This window comes from Cyprinodon variegatus, unplaced genomic scaffold, assembly GCF_000732505.1.
Source record: "Cyprinodon variegatus isolate N-32 unplaced genomic scaffold, C_variegatus-1.0 Scaffold246, whole genome shotgun sequence".
Taxonomy (NCBI): Eukaryota; Metazoa; Chordata; class Actinopteri; order Cyprinodontiformes; family Cyprinodontidae; genus Cyprinodon; species Cyprinodon variegatus.
In genome coordinates, this window is record NW_015150699.1 from 135651 (window position 1) to 153008 (window position 17358).

Sequence of the window (17358 nt, forward strand, 5' to 3'; positions counted from 1 at the left end):
CCTACTGCTAGATTAGAGGAGGATTCACTGCAGAATACAATATTTAGAGTCATTATACACATTGACTGATTTGAAATGAATAACATCTTGTTTCATCTGCAGCTTTTTGGTAGAAAACAGCACATCAGAGCTCTGCTCATCGACAGAGTCATGCTCCAGCATGAGGTAAGGCTAAAGGAAAGTGTTACAGCTGTAAATACAATCCTGGTTAGCATCTTGTGATGATACTTTTCCAAACTCATTTATGAGGCACTGGTCCTCATATTTTCTGTATCTGTAGATTCCGCTATCTTTCTGATACCAGAGCTCCGTTTGCTTTAATTCTTCCATCTTACTGTTGATTTTTTTGATTTTGATTTTTTTGTATACAATTTCTGATATAGTTCTTCAGGTTTTGACGCTTCTTGGCCTTAATATATATTGCAGTCTTTTCAAAAGGAGGTGTTTTGATGTTTTTTTAAATCAGGGACTCTTGAATTATAAATAAAATGTTAATTTTCAAACTGTATTTGAACAAAGCAAAACATCCAGTCCTATTAGGCGGTTTTTGGTATACGTTCTGAATCATGTTGCTGTCTGGTTGCAAAAACAATTAAATGTTTCCAACTAAAAGCAGCTTTTAATTGAATGTTCAGAATTTGATGTCATAAGAAAACCACTGTCCAGAAATGCCTCATTATGTCATGACCTTACCTCTGATATAGACACCTTCTAGCAACATACAGTAGGATTGTTTTTCTAAGAAGGTTTCATCTACATTTTGTTTTAATTTCTCAGCACTGTTTGAGTATTAAAGTATTTATCTTTGTAGCTGAGGAAACTGACAGTGGAAGGATGTCAGTATAGGACCACTCATCAGGAGCTGATGAAAGACCTGCTCCGGCTTTCCACTAGCACATACAGTCAGGTTGGTCTTATTGGGCTCTTTTTATTCACCAACTATTACATTTTCTATGTAACAAGGCCTTGTCCTTGTGAGTTTTTTTTTTTTTTTGAGTACGTTTCATTGAATTTGTTTTTATCATACTCTTTAAGAACAGGAGATAAATTCTGTCTTCTAATGCTTTTCAGATACGCAGCAGAGCTCAAAGCGTGTTGTTCACAGCACTGGGAACCTACAACTTCTGCTGCAGGGACCTGATCCCACACGTCCTCGAGTTTCTCAATCCGGACAACAGCCGTGTCACTCAGCAGCAGTTCAAAGTATGTCCTTTTCTTCTCTATTGCACTAAAGTTCCCAAACAAGTGTGTCCCTGGTATATGTTTGAAAAAAAATCAAATCTGATTGTAAAAATGATGTCTTCCAGGGTGCATTGTACTGTCTGCTTGGGAATCACAGCGGAGTGTGTCTGGCTAATCTGCATGACTGGGATTGCATTGCTCTCACCTGGCCTGGTATTGTACGTTCTGGCCTCAGCTCAGCCATGTCTCTGGAAAAGCCTTCCATCGTGAGGCTTTTTGATGACCTTGCAGACAAAATCCATCGGCAGTATGAGACTATCGGCATTGACTTCTCTGTAAGTTCCTACTGATTACTATTATAACCTTTCCAATTTCCAAATCATTTGCCATTAAAACATTTTGATATTAATTGTTGAGATTTATGAGGCTCTAAATTATTAATTGTAACTAATAATTTCTTGTTCATATCTAGATCCTTACTCTCAACCTTTATAACTTACTCTTTCCTCCTTGGTTCATTGATGTTGCTTGTTTAAAGTCTTCCAATGCCTAAATGTTAGGAAAAAATGTAGATGTTAGAAAAAAGATGATTATGTTTTTTTAATAAAGCATCTCACAGTTAATGTTGGATTTTAGTTTGAAAAATAACCTATTAATGTATTTCGAAGCATCTTAAACCAATGGGTATATTTTGAAGCACATGATTGATACTGGAAATGGTTCAATTTAAGTCTTCAACAGTGGAGTTCAGTAATCTTGTAGTGCTGCTTGCTGCAATTACTGATCTAAAAAACGATAGGATTTCTGTAAAAATACTTTTTTTGTGTGCGCGTTGGAAAAAAAAAACAACATGCCATAGAGCTTTGTGAAAAAATTACATAACTGCGTAAACGGTGCGTCTCATTAGACAGCACTGCAGAGCATCCACCTCTGTAACCCTGCACCAATCAAACCTTCTGCTTTCTTTGGAAGCTTTCTTTATAAAGTCAATATGATACAATTTGAAACATGTTGATCAGATAGTTTTATCATGGTTCATTTTTTATAGTATCTCATCACTGGACCATTTAAGCAGATGGTAGACCTGCACAAATATAAAGGACTGCTGGGATGAATACATGATCTTACGTGTCAGACATTCGTGGAGTCTATATTTATTTAGTGGCTGAAATGCTAACTCTCATGCCGGATAGTTGGGACATATAGTTTAATGTCTGGAAACAAAAGAGGAAAAGTTCTTCATATGAATATTGTAATGGTAAATGGGTCGTCAAGCTATATTTTTTTAGCTAAGGCTGAAACATTACTACAGGTGGAAGGAATTTGAGAATCTTTAGCATTTCTGTAGCCGGCACTATTACCCATTATGTGGCATGGTAAAGGCTTTTGGGCTGTGCTGTGTGGTCCATCACTCCTTTCTTTAAAGTAGTCTGTTTGAAAGAATATCATTGACATTACCTTTATTTTGTCCCCTTAGATACCAGAGGAGTGTTGTGCTGTGGCCAAACTACTGATGACTAAAGGAAATCCTTCCCCGGCCGAGGCTGTGCCCTCTGAGGAGCAAGCAGAGGAGGGTCTTAAACGACAGAAGCTGAAAAACGCTGAAGCTGTTGAGTAAGTTTTAAATTCAATTTACAGCTTCGTCCCTCTCTCTATCCTTTCTGTCACTTCCAATGTCTCATTTATCAAAATGGCTAACTAAATTTTCACTCGTTAACTACATCCGTACTGAATAGTAGTGCTACTGTTAAGAACGCTCGCATAAATTGGCTCCCTGCATTACCTGATCATTAAAATGTGGGGTTTTTTTTTTGCTTTCTTACTGACTAATTAAGCTGAAAATCAGCTGGTTTTGATCCCCAGTCACTTTCTCTTCGATCTCAAACTCCGTTCCAAATCAGCAAGTTTTTTTAAACTGTTGATGACGCAATTTTTTGCTAAGCTGGGAGGCTAATTTTCCTTTGCATTTTTTTCCAGGAAATACAAAGGCCTCATTGGGGATCTGATAGACTGCCTCAGCAACAGAAACCTGTAGGTTGTTGTAATCTACTTCTAAGAAATTCCTCTCCATTTCCTCATTCCTGCCATTAACCATTTTCCATTTATTGCTGTAGGCCTTGGAAGTTTGAGCACATTTCTATTGGCTTTCTGTCATTGTTGCTGCGAGATGACCAACAGCTCCCACCTGCAGCTGTTACTTTCTTTGTGAAAAGTCTCAACCATGATTCCCTCTACGTCCGAAAGGTGGGACACATCCCCGAGAAGGCCCGTAGAAATTGTGCTCGTTGGTATCTTGTAAAACATTTGTATTTTTCATTAGGTGGCAATATCAGCTGTGGCTGGAATCATGAAGCAAATAAAAAGACCACATAAGAAAGTCCCAGTCAGCCCAAGTGAGCTTTCTAAGAGCTGTAAGTTTGTTTTGTCTAGTTTTCTGATGTATATTTTATAAATCCTGTTTTGAATGCAGTTTGGAGTAAAGTCATCTGTTTATTTTTAGGTGAGACGATGGAGCTTAGTAAGATTGTAGCAGGAGACCGTCCAGACAACCATTGGCTCCAGTATAACAGCAGCAACCTTCCACAGACACAGGAAGAGTGGGAACAGTGTGTCTTTGTGGAAAAGACTCACTGGGGATACTACTGCTGGCCTAGGTTCCCATTTAAATGTCTTGGTTCTCCCTTCTGTTTTGTTATTTTATTCATTTATTTAGTCAAACAAAACACATTTCAGTCTTTATATTCACTCCTTTTTTTTGGTCTGTAGAAAAATGATGATCTATGCACCTAAAGAGGAGCAGCCCACACAGAATCTGAGCAAAACAGAAATGACTGAGGTTTGTGCATTAACACATGGTTCATTGAGAGATCATATTGGTGTCGTTAAGTAAAATACATTTTTATTCCCCTTTCTCCAGCGGGAACTGATCATCTTTGATCATTTCACTGACCCAGTGTTCATCAACCAGTTCATTGAGTTTCTCTCTCTTGAGGATCGTAAGGGAAAAGACAAGTTCAGCCCTCGCAGATTCTGTTTGTTCAAGGTGAGATCCGACACAAACAGAAGGGATACACAGCAAAACATATAACTCAGAAGCTAATTGTCCTCGCTTAACCTTTCCAGGGATTGTTCCGGAACTTTGGGGATGCCTTTCTGCCAGTGTTGCAGCCGCACATGGAACGCCTGGTGTCAGACTCACATGAGAGCAAGCAGCGTTGTGTTGCTGAGATCATCTCAGGATTGATAAGAGGCTGCAAACACTGGAGCTTTTCAAAGGTATGCGTTCAAACAACTTCAATAGCTTAATATTTCTGATCTGTTTTATTCTTCTTGGCCAACTATAATCCATCCATCATCATCTGCCACTCAGCTAAGGTCAGATTGTGAGAATAAGTAGATTATATAGCATACTTGGGAGTTCTGGGTGTGTCACCAGACCTCCTGCCAGTGGGATGTGCAACCAAAGCATCCAAAGGCAGGTGTGGCCATCAGTTTCCCAAACCTCTTTAGCAGTCATGCAGACGAGCAGCCTCTCTACTCGGACCTCAGGGGTTCTAGAGCTCTTCACCTTAACAGTAAGGTTGAGTTCAGCCACCTTACAGAGGAAGCTCATTTCAGACACGTGTATTCAGCATCACAATCTTAGTCACGATCTAAAACTGTTGACACAATGATGAGGATCAGAATGTAGACAGACCAGTAAACTGAGTATTTTTTTAAAGTAGTGTCTTTGAAAGATTATTGGCTCAGTTCTGCAGAGCAGAGCTCATCTCTTTCCATCATGTAATTACTCATGAACAAAAAACCTCATTACTTTAGAACCTTTGAGCCAGGTGTAGGCCGACCAAACCCAGAGGAAGGAACCCTTGCATCTCAGGTTATTAATTATCATAGCTGCTTCACTCTCTGTTCTAAACACAACTAAATCATCTGCATAAAGAAAATACTTTAATGTTAATAAAGCAGACACCATCTTCTCAATCAATACACATAGAGATCCTGTTCATGTAGCACAAAGAAAATTAATGATAAGGGACAACCCTTAAGGAGTCCAGCCTGCACTCGGAGCAAGCTCTGTGTGTTCTAAGAAAACACACCTATTTAAATGTTTACAAAATCCTCAAAAGACTTTTTGAATATTTTATAGGTGTGCAATTAAATGTGGGACCATTCAACTGTGTTTTCCTTGCATTTCTCAAACAATAAAATTCTATTGGCAGGTTGAGAGCCTTTGGGAACTGTTGTGTCCTTTGCTTCGCACTGCTTTGTCAAACATCACAATAGAAACCTATGCAGACTGGGGTACCTGCATCGCCACAGCCTGTGTAAGAATTTTTTAATCAAAACATCATTGTTCTTCCATCATGCCATCACTAATTGTACTCAACTTGGTTGTTTGTTTTTTTTTGGCTCTCAGGAGAGCAGAGACCCACGTAAGCTTCATCGGCTGTTCGAGATGCTCATGGAATCTCCCGTCAATGGAGAAGGAGGCTCTTTTGTAGATGCCTGGTAAGCACAAAGATTTCAGCTGTGAAAACTGTCACAGGTTGATATATGATGTGCCTCTCCAGGCACAAAAACATTAAAACACTGACCCACAAATAAATCAAACATAATTAAATATAACCCTCCCTCAGCCTAAAACCCATACACTCAATTAACAATTCAGTTTTGACAAATCAAAGTCTTAAACAAGTCATAAAAAGGTCAGTTGACAAGTTAAGTTTGCTTTTCTTTTTTCATCACAGTTAAAACCAGTGTGATATGTAAATGCATATTATAAGCAAGGGGAATTTTGCGCTCAAATATAAAACAATTATAGTTATTTGTCTCCAAAAAGCTTGAAGCTCTTCACCCTATCACACAAGTGTCCTCTCTTCGTTACCACATTTTATACAGCCATTAAGAATATAGTTCTACTGGTTTGATATGTGTCCTAAATTACTGCGTGTACACCAGTCATTTGAAGCTTGAATTGACTGTTTTTAGGCTAGAAAACAGGGAGTTATTCCATTTCTATGTGGAGATGTCCAGGATTGATGGCACCCACACATTTAAAAGTATTTATAAATATAAAGATTATAAAGAATATAAAATGTAAATCTTTGTAGATATGAAGGATGTATTCAGGAGGACAACGCTGAAGATATGCCACATTGATGTAAAGTGTTCCCTGTCCTTTCTGTATCAGTTAAAATTTAATTTTCTCTTACAATAAGTTGTCATGCAGCCATTAATGTCTGAAGGAGAAAATACACCAGACCATAATTAATTGATTTTATTTTTGTGTGTGTGAAAATCAGCAGGTTATCATATATCCTTGATCAAGAAACTGAACTCTAGATTGCCCCCTTCTGGTTCCCTGTAGTAAATAGCATTGACAATCCTGCTTGAATACTGCTGTCTTTAATATCTGGAATTTCTGAGCCAGAAAAATTTACTATGGACGTTTTTCTGTTTCTCTAGTCGTCTCTATGTGCTGCAAGGAGGTCTAGCCCAGCAGGAGTGGCGTGTACCTGAGCTTTTGCACAGATTGCTTCAGTATCTGGAGCCCAAACTCACACAAGTGTACAAGAATGTACGAGAACGCATCGGAAGGTGAGGATTTTTTTAATTTATCTTTTGCTCTATTCATTCATAGTGGAAAAAAAATTATCGATATGCTAATCTCATCTTATCTCATTTTGCTTTCCTTCCAGCGTGCTGACATACATCTTCATGATCGATGTCAACTTGCCTTTCACACAGCCAACCACCTCCCCACGCATCTCAGATTTTACCGAGCGAATCCTGGTGAAGCTTAAACCGCTCACAGAGGGTGACGAGGAAATCCAGAACCACGTCATTGAGGAGAATGAGGTGGGGGAGCAGGATGAGAGAACTCAAGCAATAAAGTTACTAAAAACGGGTAAGTTTATCCATCTCCTCAACATTAGGATCTAATAACAACCTAAAAACTATTTAATTATGAGAGAAATCATCATTCAGAGCTGATTGGCTGTATTTAAATCTATCCGTCTTTCATTACAACAGTGCTAAAGTGGTTGATTGCAAGTGCTGGTCGCTCTTTCACCACGGCCGTCCCAGAACAACTACAGCTGCTTCCTCTCCTCTTCAAGGTAGAAAAATACTTTTGACCATTATGTCATCATCCAACTTTGAGCTTATCCTCATAAACGTTTGCAGCGGAGATAGATCTGTCTTTCAGTCTCTCTGTTAATGTCTCCAGATTGCTCCAGTTGAAAATGATGACAGTTACGATGAGCTGAAGAGGGATGCAAAGACGTGTCTGTCTCTAATGTCTCAGGGACTCCTCTACACTGATCAGATCCCCATGGTCCTTAATGTTCTGAAAGAGGTAAGTCTTCTAGAGGCCAAAACTGTTGTTCTACATTTTACATAAGTAAAGGTTCAGGATTTTTAAAGTAAAGCTTTGCTATTGAATTTTAGGCATTTAGCATGCTGTAAGCAGCAGATCTCTGCAGGAGATCTCCATTAGGTATGAATCAGAGTAAGAAATAGCCAGAGGAAAAAACAGGAACAAATCAGTTTTAAAACATTTCAATCTAAAAATGATGAGCTGTAACCAAGCAGTAGCACACCAGACTCCAGTCATCTCATCAAGTCATCATGTTCAGATTGGACTCACTTGATGAGATGACTGTAGTCTGGTGTGCTATTGCTTGGTTGGAAAGAAGACCTGCAGCCACACGGCCCTTTCTGGAACCACTTTGACACCTGTGTTATAAGGTAATATAAACACATGATTAAATGTACCATTGATTTTCTCACAATCAAAGAATGATTACCATGACCTTAACCGTCCATCACTCCTGGGCAGCCATTGTTCCTCTTGTCAATCAAAGACCTAATTTAGCATACTAATGTCTGTCTGTTGTTGTGTTGCAGATTGCTGGTAGCAGCTCTTGGCATGCCCGCTACACGGTGCTCACATACCTCCAAATCATGGTTTTTTATAACCTTTTCACATTCATGAGCGATCACAGAGCAGTGAAAGATGTGCGCGGCCTGGTGATAAAACTGCTGGAGGACGAGCAGCTTGAGGTGAGAAACAAAAACCTTCAATTTCAAAAATTAAAAACAATCGAAAAGTCGTATAGAGAACGTGTTGACCTCGATCTTGTGTAAGTAGCTACAAAAGGAAAAACAAAGATACCTTCTGATTTATAAAAATCATCACCCTGGCTTAATGCTCATTTATGCTAGCAGGTGCATGCAGTGTCTTTCAGCTTTACTGTAGTGATTCAGCATTCTGCTCCTGGCTCTTTGCTCACCCTCCCCACTCCTCCTGTTTCTATGGAAACCAGTGGCTGCAGTAATCTGTTGCTATGGGGATAATGTTCAATTTGATGGAGGACAAGAGGGAGAGGCAAAGGAACAGACAAAGAATGTGTGTCAGGTGGGCACAGTCTATTTTATTTGACCTTATAAATTAACCTATGCCTTGCCTGAGGTCTAAAGCACACCTTTGACAGTAAGGTCTCCTCAGAACAACACTGCTAAGATTACAGCAGACATTTATTTTCCATATTGTTTTTATTTAATTTGTGTTAAAAGGATCATTTAGCCTGAATAACTCGAGTTTCTAAACTAGTGGCCATCTCTTGCCAATGGCACAGAATGTAAATTATCAAACTTTTTCCGACTATGCTGCAAGAAATTTTTGGACGTCAGTAACCCATTTGCAGTAGTTGTACAATTCAATTGAAACTCTTATAGATACAATTACTCAGTTAAAGTATTTATTTCTCTTTTCATTATTGTAGATCACTTATAACGAAAACCTCAAACCAAGTTTCTCGACTGCTGGACTAGTCAGCAGTGTTCCTCATGGATGTATAAGTCACAGCGTATAAAATATGACAAATTCTTAGAGTGAATTTTGCATCTTAAATTTTATGGTTTGATCATAAACAACAGGAAAAAGGACATGAAATACAACACTTGGTTTGAAATAATCTTTATAAGAATTTAACCTTTTGAATGTATTGGAATTAACATTCAATTAGGTTATACACTACAATGCACCTCTAAGGCACAAAGAGTAAATAAGACTCTGGGATGATGATGGCAGTGCTATCAGATACTGCCCGTTAAATCCTTTCCTTTAGCAGATATATTCTTTGTGGTCTGCGCTGAACCAAAGTGGTTTGTTTATAGCAGTACACATAAACTTCCTGTTCCTTTTATCTTCATTTGTATCCTAGGTAAGAGAAATGGCTGCCACCACTCTCAGTGGCTTCCTACAGTGCAACTTCCTGTCCATGGACGCCCCCATGCAGGCCCATTTCGAGGCTCTCTGCAAGACACGTTTGCCTAAGAAGAGGAAAAGAGAGCTTGGCTCTGTTGTAGATACCATTCCCTCAGCTGGTAAAGAGTTCACCAGTTTAGATGTTTGGAAATTAACTACTGAAATCTGTTCCATGATCATGCACTTAGCATACAGTTGATTTTGGGATATCTTTGCAGACCTTGTGCGCCGCCATGCAGGTGTTCTCGGTTTGAGTGCTTGCATTCTCTCCAGCCCATATGATGTTCCCACCTGGATGCCCCAGCTACTGATGGACCTCAGTGCCCACCTCAATGATACCCAACCCATTGAAGTATGTATTTTTTTTATTGATGATCAGTCCTTTTGACCAGAAAATAACCACAGATTTTTCTTCTGTTCTATATTTTTTCAGATGACTGTGAAGAAAACTCTTTCAAACTTTAGAAGGACTCATCATGACAACTGGCAGCAACACAAGCAGCAGTTCACTGATGATCAGTTGTTGGTCCTCACTGACCTGCTGGTCTCCCCCTGTTACTATGCCTAAAATCCTGGTGAGCACTTTAATGTTTTAGATTGGTTTAAATAATCTCAAAATGTCCTTGCAAAGAAATCAAAGAAAATGTTTCTGTTGCTCTTTACAATCATTTAAAACTGCTGCTGTCAGACAGCTACTTAAATCTCTCTTACAGTTTGTGTTTTTTTCTGTTTAGTATGACCCCAGACTACACAAACACCAGCTTCCCCTGGAGAGGAGTCCATGGTTCCTGAATGATTTAAGAAGATACATTTTCACAGAGACACATGGAATCTGCATTGCAGCGCTCAGAGGGATTCAAATCTTGTGTATTTATGTATTTAGCACCTTTACATTTCTTCTATACTTAATATTTAAGGATCAATCGTGACAGGAAGAAATGACCTGCAGTTTGTAACATAACTGTACAGATATTTTTTTTCTCTTTCTGGCTTGTGTTTCCCGCATGTAACTGGGCATGCCTGCGTGTGTGTTTAATGGATGCTTGAAGACATCTGCTAGTATGACATACATTTCTCAGGATTTTATCCCAAATATCCACTCTGAGCCGACACGATGTCCAGTGTGGGCTGCAGTCTTTACTATCTTCAGACCATGACGTGTTTGGTACAAGCCACAGAGATTGAACAATGAATCAGTGCTCTCTTGAACTTGCTACACGCAATGTTTGTTTGGTTGTTCAAACTATGAGTATCATGGTACAGAGAATATGCACAAACTGTTTATTTATTTACTTTTTTTTTTTTTTTTTGAGTGAAGTTTTATTTTATTTTTTTTCCTTCATCTGAAAACATTTAGCTGGCTGAGTTGTTCGCCTATTTTCATTTCAAGGGAGAGAGCAAGCTCCCCACTGCTGCTCTGTGTGATGCGTTTGCTGTGAGGACCCGACTGTAGTGGGATCACTGTGTTATGAGTCTGCAAGAGAAAAATAGCCAAGTTTGCCTGTCCATAGATGGACCATTTCCCACAAATATATTTGACATTTTCTAAAAATCTATTGATCAAATCAATCTACCTTTGTTTTTGTCTGTTCTGTTTTTCCTTTTGACTTTATATTGTCAAAACATCAAAGCATTTAGTACCTCACAAATAGCGTAGTGCCAAAACTGCAGTGATTTCTTTTTTTTTTTCCTGCTTTTTTTTAGACTCTGGAATAATAATAAACTGTTTTTAACAAAAATAGCATTTGTGACATTTTTCTTTGACATTCTTCAATAAGGTACACCAGAATCCAGTTATGCTATTATCCGTTGACTTTAAAAGTATTTATATCTATTCACAGTAAATCAAAGACAGCGTTAAAGGTTTTAGAAATGGGTGCACATACTACTGATACTGGCGCTGCATGTCTAAAGTTATTTGAAAGGTGAAGCTGTATAAATTAAATCAGATACAGAACTGCTAATAACAAAGTTCATAGTTTACTCGGGTACATTTAGTGGTTTGGATTCTCTTAATGGTTTGTTATGCACAGTAATGCAACACTACATTAAAGTACACATTGATTCTTTTGGCAGTGTAGGTCAGTACCACTACCCGCTAGCTAAAAAAATCACCTTAAAACTTGTTAGTGAGAGGAGTGACATTTTTTACACAACAGTTTGCTGACAGCTGACATCAGAACTGAGAAAGCAGGATCATCAACAGCAGATAACACGGAGCCTCAAAACACTGGCTAGGAATTTCACAACTGGGCGACTTGGATTCCCTGCTTTTCACTATATTTTTAGACAGTTGGTGAATGAAATGTAAAATTCAGTTTGAACTTAATCATTCACAAACCTGTATGTATACACATACATATAAACATACACACATTTATATATATATATATATATATAATATATAAATACAGAGGCGTAGCTAGAAAAGGGTGGCCAGGCAATAGCCGGTGTACACTGAGTGATGGCCGATAGTGGATAGAAGCAAGAACCTCAGACTCAATCTACACTGTTCTACCAGCAAAACATCCACATTTTCAAAATAAAGACAAACTTCACTTTCCTACAGCCTTTGCTAACATATAGATGTTAAGTATCCATGCTTTGTATATAAAAGGTATAGTGGATAAAATTCTTTCAGGTTTCAGTTCTGGGGCGAACATCTTTGTCTTTCTCAATACTTTTATCTATGATAATTCTGAGTAAAACTGATATTTACAGGTACTTACACCTACCTAAATCATTTTATTAAAATAGTTTTATCTATGATTTCACTGAGGACTCCTAGATGACTTGAAGAAACATTTTATTTTTATCATTTTACCCCATATATAACACAAAATGTAGTTCTGAAAAGAGCATGAATTCTGTACTTATCTTTAATTTTAGTATACTGATGTGCATAATTAACCACCAAAAAAATTAAATGTTTTGAATATGCCACTTGAGAGTATTACTGCTGCCATCTGTATTAGAGAGGGGGAAAAAATTCTAGCGGTGGCCCCTTGCCCCCCATCTAGCTCCGCCCCATATGTTAGCTATAGATACTTGCCTTACAACTAGCCAGCAAAAAATATACTATATTCAGCTAAATATATTTTTCACAGATATATCACTGTATAATTCGTTTAAATGATTTCTATGCTTTATTTGAATTGCATAAATAAGGATACTGATAATATTCCTTCACCATAACAGCACACTATTAAGTACATAAAAAGGCAAGTATTTAACTATGAAGCTTTGGCGTCAACTAACCCATACATTTAATATCATGTTAAAATGGATAAATGCTTTTTTTTCTTCAAATATAGCATGTAGATAAGCGTGACTAGGTTCGTTTTTCCCTAATATTATCCTCAGCGTCTTACCCTTTTTGAATGATTGGCTTTTACAGACGGACCTCTCGGATGCGGTGCTTATGCTCATGCCCAGACACGTAGACGGTGACTTCATCCTCATCTTTCAGCGCACGTCCAGCGGCTTTAGTGGCTGTGCAAGAATGGATGGATGCATCTAACGCCGAGAAAACCAGCCTGTCTCTGTCCATTATCGCTTTTGACATTTGTGTTGAGATTTCTGCAGATGCTCCCGGAAACGTGTTTTTTTTTTTTTGCCAGCATGCTGCGGTGCTTGTGCAGGAGCTGCTGAGGACATTTTTCTTTATTATTTCTTCTTGGCAGCGGCGCCTTCACTCACTGCTACCTCAAAGGGAAGGAAGAGCAGAAAACAGATGATCATGACGGACCCGCGATCAATTTACAGGTAATTTGGCTTTGTTGTTATTTTGAGCGATTTGAACGGGTTGCATCCATTAGGAAAACGGTGATGTGCATTTTTCTTTTTAATTACAGCAGACAGTAGGGGATTTTATATGTTCTACATGGATAATTATCCAAAATCAGTCATGCATTCTAATCTGCAGAACATACAGACCTTTAAGCCCCAATAAGAGATATTAATGAATATTGAATAGTAAAGTACATATATATATATATATATATATATATATATAATCAGTTTAATCAGTACCATAACTGCTGTTATCTCTTCTAGGATTAACAAAGGACATAGATTCTGAGATGTTCTCCTTCCATGTAGAGGAATACTGCTGAACCTGATGACAGTGGAATCCATGTAAGCCTCCAACAATACAATGAACAACACTCTCTCACCATCAGACCTGGTGGATATGCCAAGACAGCAGAGCTTCAATAGCACCGGAGGTATACAGACGCCTTCAGGTTGGGCCGTGATTCACACTGCCACCTTGACCTTTTGCTCCCTGCTCCTCATCTTCATCTTCTTCCTGGGCTCCTACGGTAACCTCGTGGTGTTCTTGTCTTTTTTCGACCCGGCCTTTCGCAAGTTCCGCACCAATTTTGACTTCATGATCCTCAACCTGTCTTTCTGTGACCTGTTCATTTGCTGTGTGACAGCTCCCATGTTTGCGCTGGTGCTCTTTCTGGACGCAGGAGCAGACGACGGGGTGTCAAAAAGTTTCTGCTTTGCCTTCCACCTCACCAGCTCTGGCTTCATCATCATGTCTCTGGAGACAGTGGCAGTGATCGCCCTGCACAGGCTCCGCATGGTTTTGGGGCAGCAACCTAACCGGACAGCTTCGTTCCTTTGCACTCTGGCCCTTACTGCCCTTCTGTGGACGTCCAGCTTCACCATGGCGGCTCTCCTTACCATGCGAGCATACCCACGCAGGGATGGGCCCTGCCTGCCACACTTTGGACTTGGAAGTGGACAAGCTAGAGTTGTGCTATACGTTTATCTGGCAGACTTTGCGTTTTGCGTTTCTGTGGTGTCTGTATCCTATCTCATGATTGCAAGGACACTAAAGAAAAATGCACAGGTGAGAAAATGTCCCATTATCAGTGTCGATGCCACATGCCCACCACAGCCTGCACCTCTGATTGCAGCAGGCTTTGAGAGCATGCAGTGTGCTGTTCAAGGCCCTCCTTTGTACCGCAACCAGACGTACAACAAATTGCAGAATGTACAGACACATGCTTATGCAAACAGGATCAGTCAGCCTGTAGTTCCAGGAGCAGCCCAAGGAGCCACCTGCTGTCAGATGGTCTCTTCCGTCAACTTAGCCACAGCCAAAGACTCAAAGGCAGTTGTCACTTGTGTGGTTATTGTGTTCTCTGTTCTGCTTTGCTGCTTGCCAATGGGAGTTTCACTGGCGCAGGACGTTTTGTCACCAAAAAGCAACTTTACACATTACCAGTTTGAACTCTGCGGCTTTGTGCTCATTTTTCTCAAATCGGGCATCAACCCCTTCGTATACTCACGCAACAGTGCAGGTCTTCGTCGCCGGGTGCTCTGCTGTGTTCAGTGGGCTGCACTGGGCCTTCTCTGTTGCAAGCAAAAGACTCGGCTTCACGCGATGGGGAAGGGCAGCTTGGAAGTCAATCGCAATAAATCTTCCCATCATGAAACAAACTCAGCGTATGTACTTTCCCCGAAGCCACCCAGGAGGCTGGTGGACCAGGCCTGTGGGCCCAGTCGCTCTAGGGAGTGTGACAGTAGCCCGAGGGCCACAGTGGTGCGGAAACCTCGCTTACCAAGCACTTCTACGCCGATGAACACCCGCATTGAGCCGTACTACAGTATTTACAACAGCAGTCCCTCAGCAGGACCTAGTTCCCCCACCAGCCTGCAGCCTGTCGGCTCTCAGACGTTTGCTTTTGTCAAATCTTATGTAGCCATGCACTACCACACTCACCAAGATGCATTGCAAGACTTTGACAGCACCTCAGCACAACAGATTCCCATTCCTTCTGTTTGAAATGTTTGGTCAGTTTTACCATGGCTTTAAATTCATTGCCAACAGGTTAATTTAATGCATTAGAATCAGCCATTTCATTCTCTTTGGCAGTTTGTCAGGATTATAAGCTTTGCCACTGATGCTATAATGAAATAAACCTTATTAGAAAGTGTATGAGTTTTGCACTCAAGGATGCAGTTTCACAGACACCTTGTGCATGCAAGTGCCACTATCTCACACAAGTCTAAAGGTTTCATTTTTACTTCTAGTCTAAGACAACAGCTAGTTGAACTGTTGCAACTTCAGGCTACCAACATACCCTGCATAAGTCCACACAGCTGTCAGTGGAATGTTTTTGCACCTTGATGAACTTTTTGCTTAAGAAAATGTATTCGTGAACCTCATAGTTTTTAACTTAATAAATGGTTAGCAATCGCTTTGGATGAGTGGTTTGGCTTATTTTTTCAAAAATAAAGTTTTGATTAGTCATATATCTAGAATCTTCACCAACATCTAGAAAAAATATGGAACCCTACTCAACTCAACTGGATTTCTGTATTTTTTGATTAACTGATAAACTAATGATGGAGTAGATTTTTCAATTACTGGACAGTGGTGATAAGAACTGAAAGAACATTAGCACCACCTAGTGGTTGTAACCTTCCATAAGATCTACATATTTTAATAAATAAACCAGATTTTTAAACTTTTACGGAAATAATCCTGACACGTTTTCCTTGATTTGGTATACAAAGAAATCTGTTATCAGCTTGTGTAGTAACACAACAAATAAAATCCCATGTCATTTTATTTTTTGCGACATTCCATTGGTTTTTACACAGTCATACAGCAGCGATAGGATTCTCCAGTGTGCGTTTTCACGTTTTCATAAAAACCACAGAAAACCTTTAAACCGACTTACATTCTCTAAATTGTTTTTTTTTTTTTTTTTTTTATGAAACACCAACCTTTCCTGTTTGTTCACATCATGCTCTCATGCATAACTTACACTCACTCTGTAAATTGGCACCACACTCGCTCTTCCTGTTGCAAAGAGTTTATAAGCTTTTTTTCAATCATGAACACAAATATCCTGTCTATGGAGGACCAACTCTGCCATATCTAAAAATAAATAAATGCTCAATAAATAAATAAGCATACAATTAATTGCCCCTCAAAAATACAATAAACAAATAAATGTGGGTAGAAATTAAATTATAGAGTGAGACATAAATGTATACATCTCTTTAATTAGCTTCTTTATTTATTCGCCTTTGTAATAATTACCTTATTTATTTATTGTCCGTTATAACCTTCAACTTTATTTATTGCTTATTTTTTAAGTATTTATTATTGTGCATGATATATTTTTGTCTGTTTTATTCTGCGTTTGTATTTTTTTACCCCCTTTATTTCTTCAATAGTATTTCTTTCTGCCTGTCGTTTTTACATTTCTGTATGCATTTCTGCATCATTATGCAAATGAGGAACGGTGTGTCTTAGAAAGTCAACTTCTGCTTATTATGACAGACAATAAATTACGTAATTATTACAAAGGCGAATTAATAAAGAAGCTAATTAAAAGAGATATATACATTTATGTCTCCTGTATAGGAATTTTTTTACCTACATTTATTTATTTATAAAGAAATGGTAGCATGGTAGCAATTAATTGTATGCTCATTTATTTATTGAGCATTTATTTATTTTTCTATTCATTTTTAAATACGGCAGTTGGTCCTACATATCGGTCAAGGAGCAAATGACTTTAAAATCTCTCTCAAACACACGCAGAAATGTACTTCAGAAAAAATAAAACCATTGTGAGTCAGTTCCACTAATTGATTTAAAAAAAAATATATAAAAAATTTTGTCTTGTTTGCAATTGATCAACTCAAAGAGAAGCATAGATATGAGATATGGGAATTATATCCACTGCCTTTTAAGGCATTAGTCCCTTTTCAATCATCAACAGCTTAGGTTGTATCATATGCTGCTTGCAATGCCTGGCATGGACCGGCGCTCCTGGGCAATATGGTGTCCAGCTTTACAATCGGGTTCAACCACAGTTTTGGCTTTCATCACATTGAAAGTCTTTTCTTTCACCAGAGGGTCCTCTGTTTTA

The 17358-nt window shown here is 38.9% G+C and overlaps 2 protein-coding genes across 3 annotated transcripts in view; both read left to right on the forward strand.

Annotated features, from left to right (window-relative positions):
• psme4 (proteasome activator subunit 4) overlaps positions 1–11160 on the forward strand; it is a 28591-nt gene extending 17431 nt beyond the window's left edge. Inside the window, exons 25-47 of the mRNA XM_015381995.1 lie at positions 103–165; positions 812–907; positions 1072–1203; positions 1308–1517; positions 2660–2796; positions 3160–3213; positions 3297–3426; positions 3503–3593; positions 3683–3836; positions 3949–4018; positions 4100–4225; positions 4306–4458; positions 5403–5507; positions 5600–5691; positions 6649–6780; positions 6882–7090; positions 7216–7301; positions 7412–7540; positions 8092–8247; positions 9411–9573; positions 9673–9806; positions 9888–10029; positions 10189–11160. Coding sequence (XP_015237481.1) covers positions 103–165; positions 812–907; positions 1072–1203; positions 1308–1517; positions 2660–2796; positions 3160–3213; positions 3297–3426; positions 3503–3593; positions 3683–3836; positions 3949–4018; positions 4100–4225; positions 4306–4458; positions 5403–5507; positions 5600–5691; positions 6649–6780; positions 6882–7090; positions 7216–7301; positions 7412–7540; positions 8092–8247; positions 9411–9573; positions 9673–9806; positions 9888–10022 — 2757 coding nt within the window. The 3' untranslated portion in view covers positions 10023–10029; positions 10189–11160. The remainder of the gene's footprint in view (positions 1–102; positions 166–811; positions 908–1071; positions 1204–1307; positions 1518–2659; positions 2797–3159; positions 3214–3296; positions 3427–3502; positions 3594–3682; positions 3837–3948; positions 4019–4099; positions 4226–4305; positions 4459–5402; positions 5508–5599; positions 5692–6648; positions 6781–6881; positions 7091–7215; positions 7302–7411; positions 7541–8091; positions 8248–9410; positions 9574–9672; positions 9807–9887; positions 10030–10188) is intronic.
• A 1671-nt stretch (positions 11161–12831) lies between these two features.
• On the forward strand, positions 12832–15821 carry gpr75 (G protein-coupled receptor 75). Of its 2 annotated transcripts, none has more exons than XM_015381994.1 (2): positions 12832–13219; positions 13556–15821. In XM_015381994.1, exon 2 carries the CDS (start codon positions 13611–13613, stop codon positions 15252–15254), a length of 1644 nt encoding a protein of 547 aa, XP_015237480.1. In that variant the 5' UTR covers positions 12832–13219; positions 13556–13610; the 3' UTR covers positions 15255–15821. The 2 variants fall into 2 exon arrangements, with proteins under 2 accessions (XP_015237480.1, XP_015237478.1); XM_015381992.1 differs by having other exon boundaries at positions 13511–15818.
• The last annotated feature ends 1537 nt before the right edge of the window (positions 15822–17358 follow it).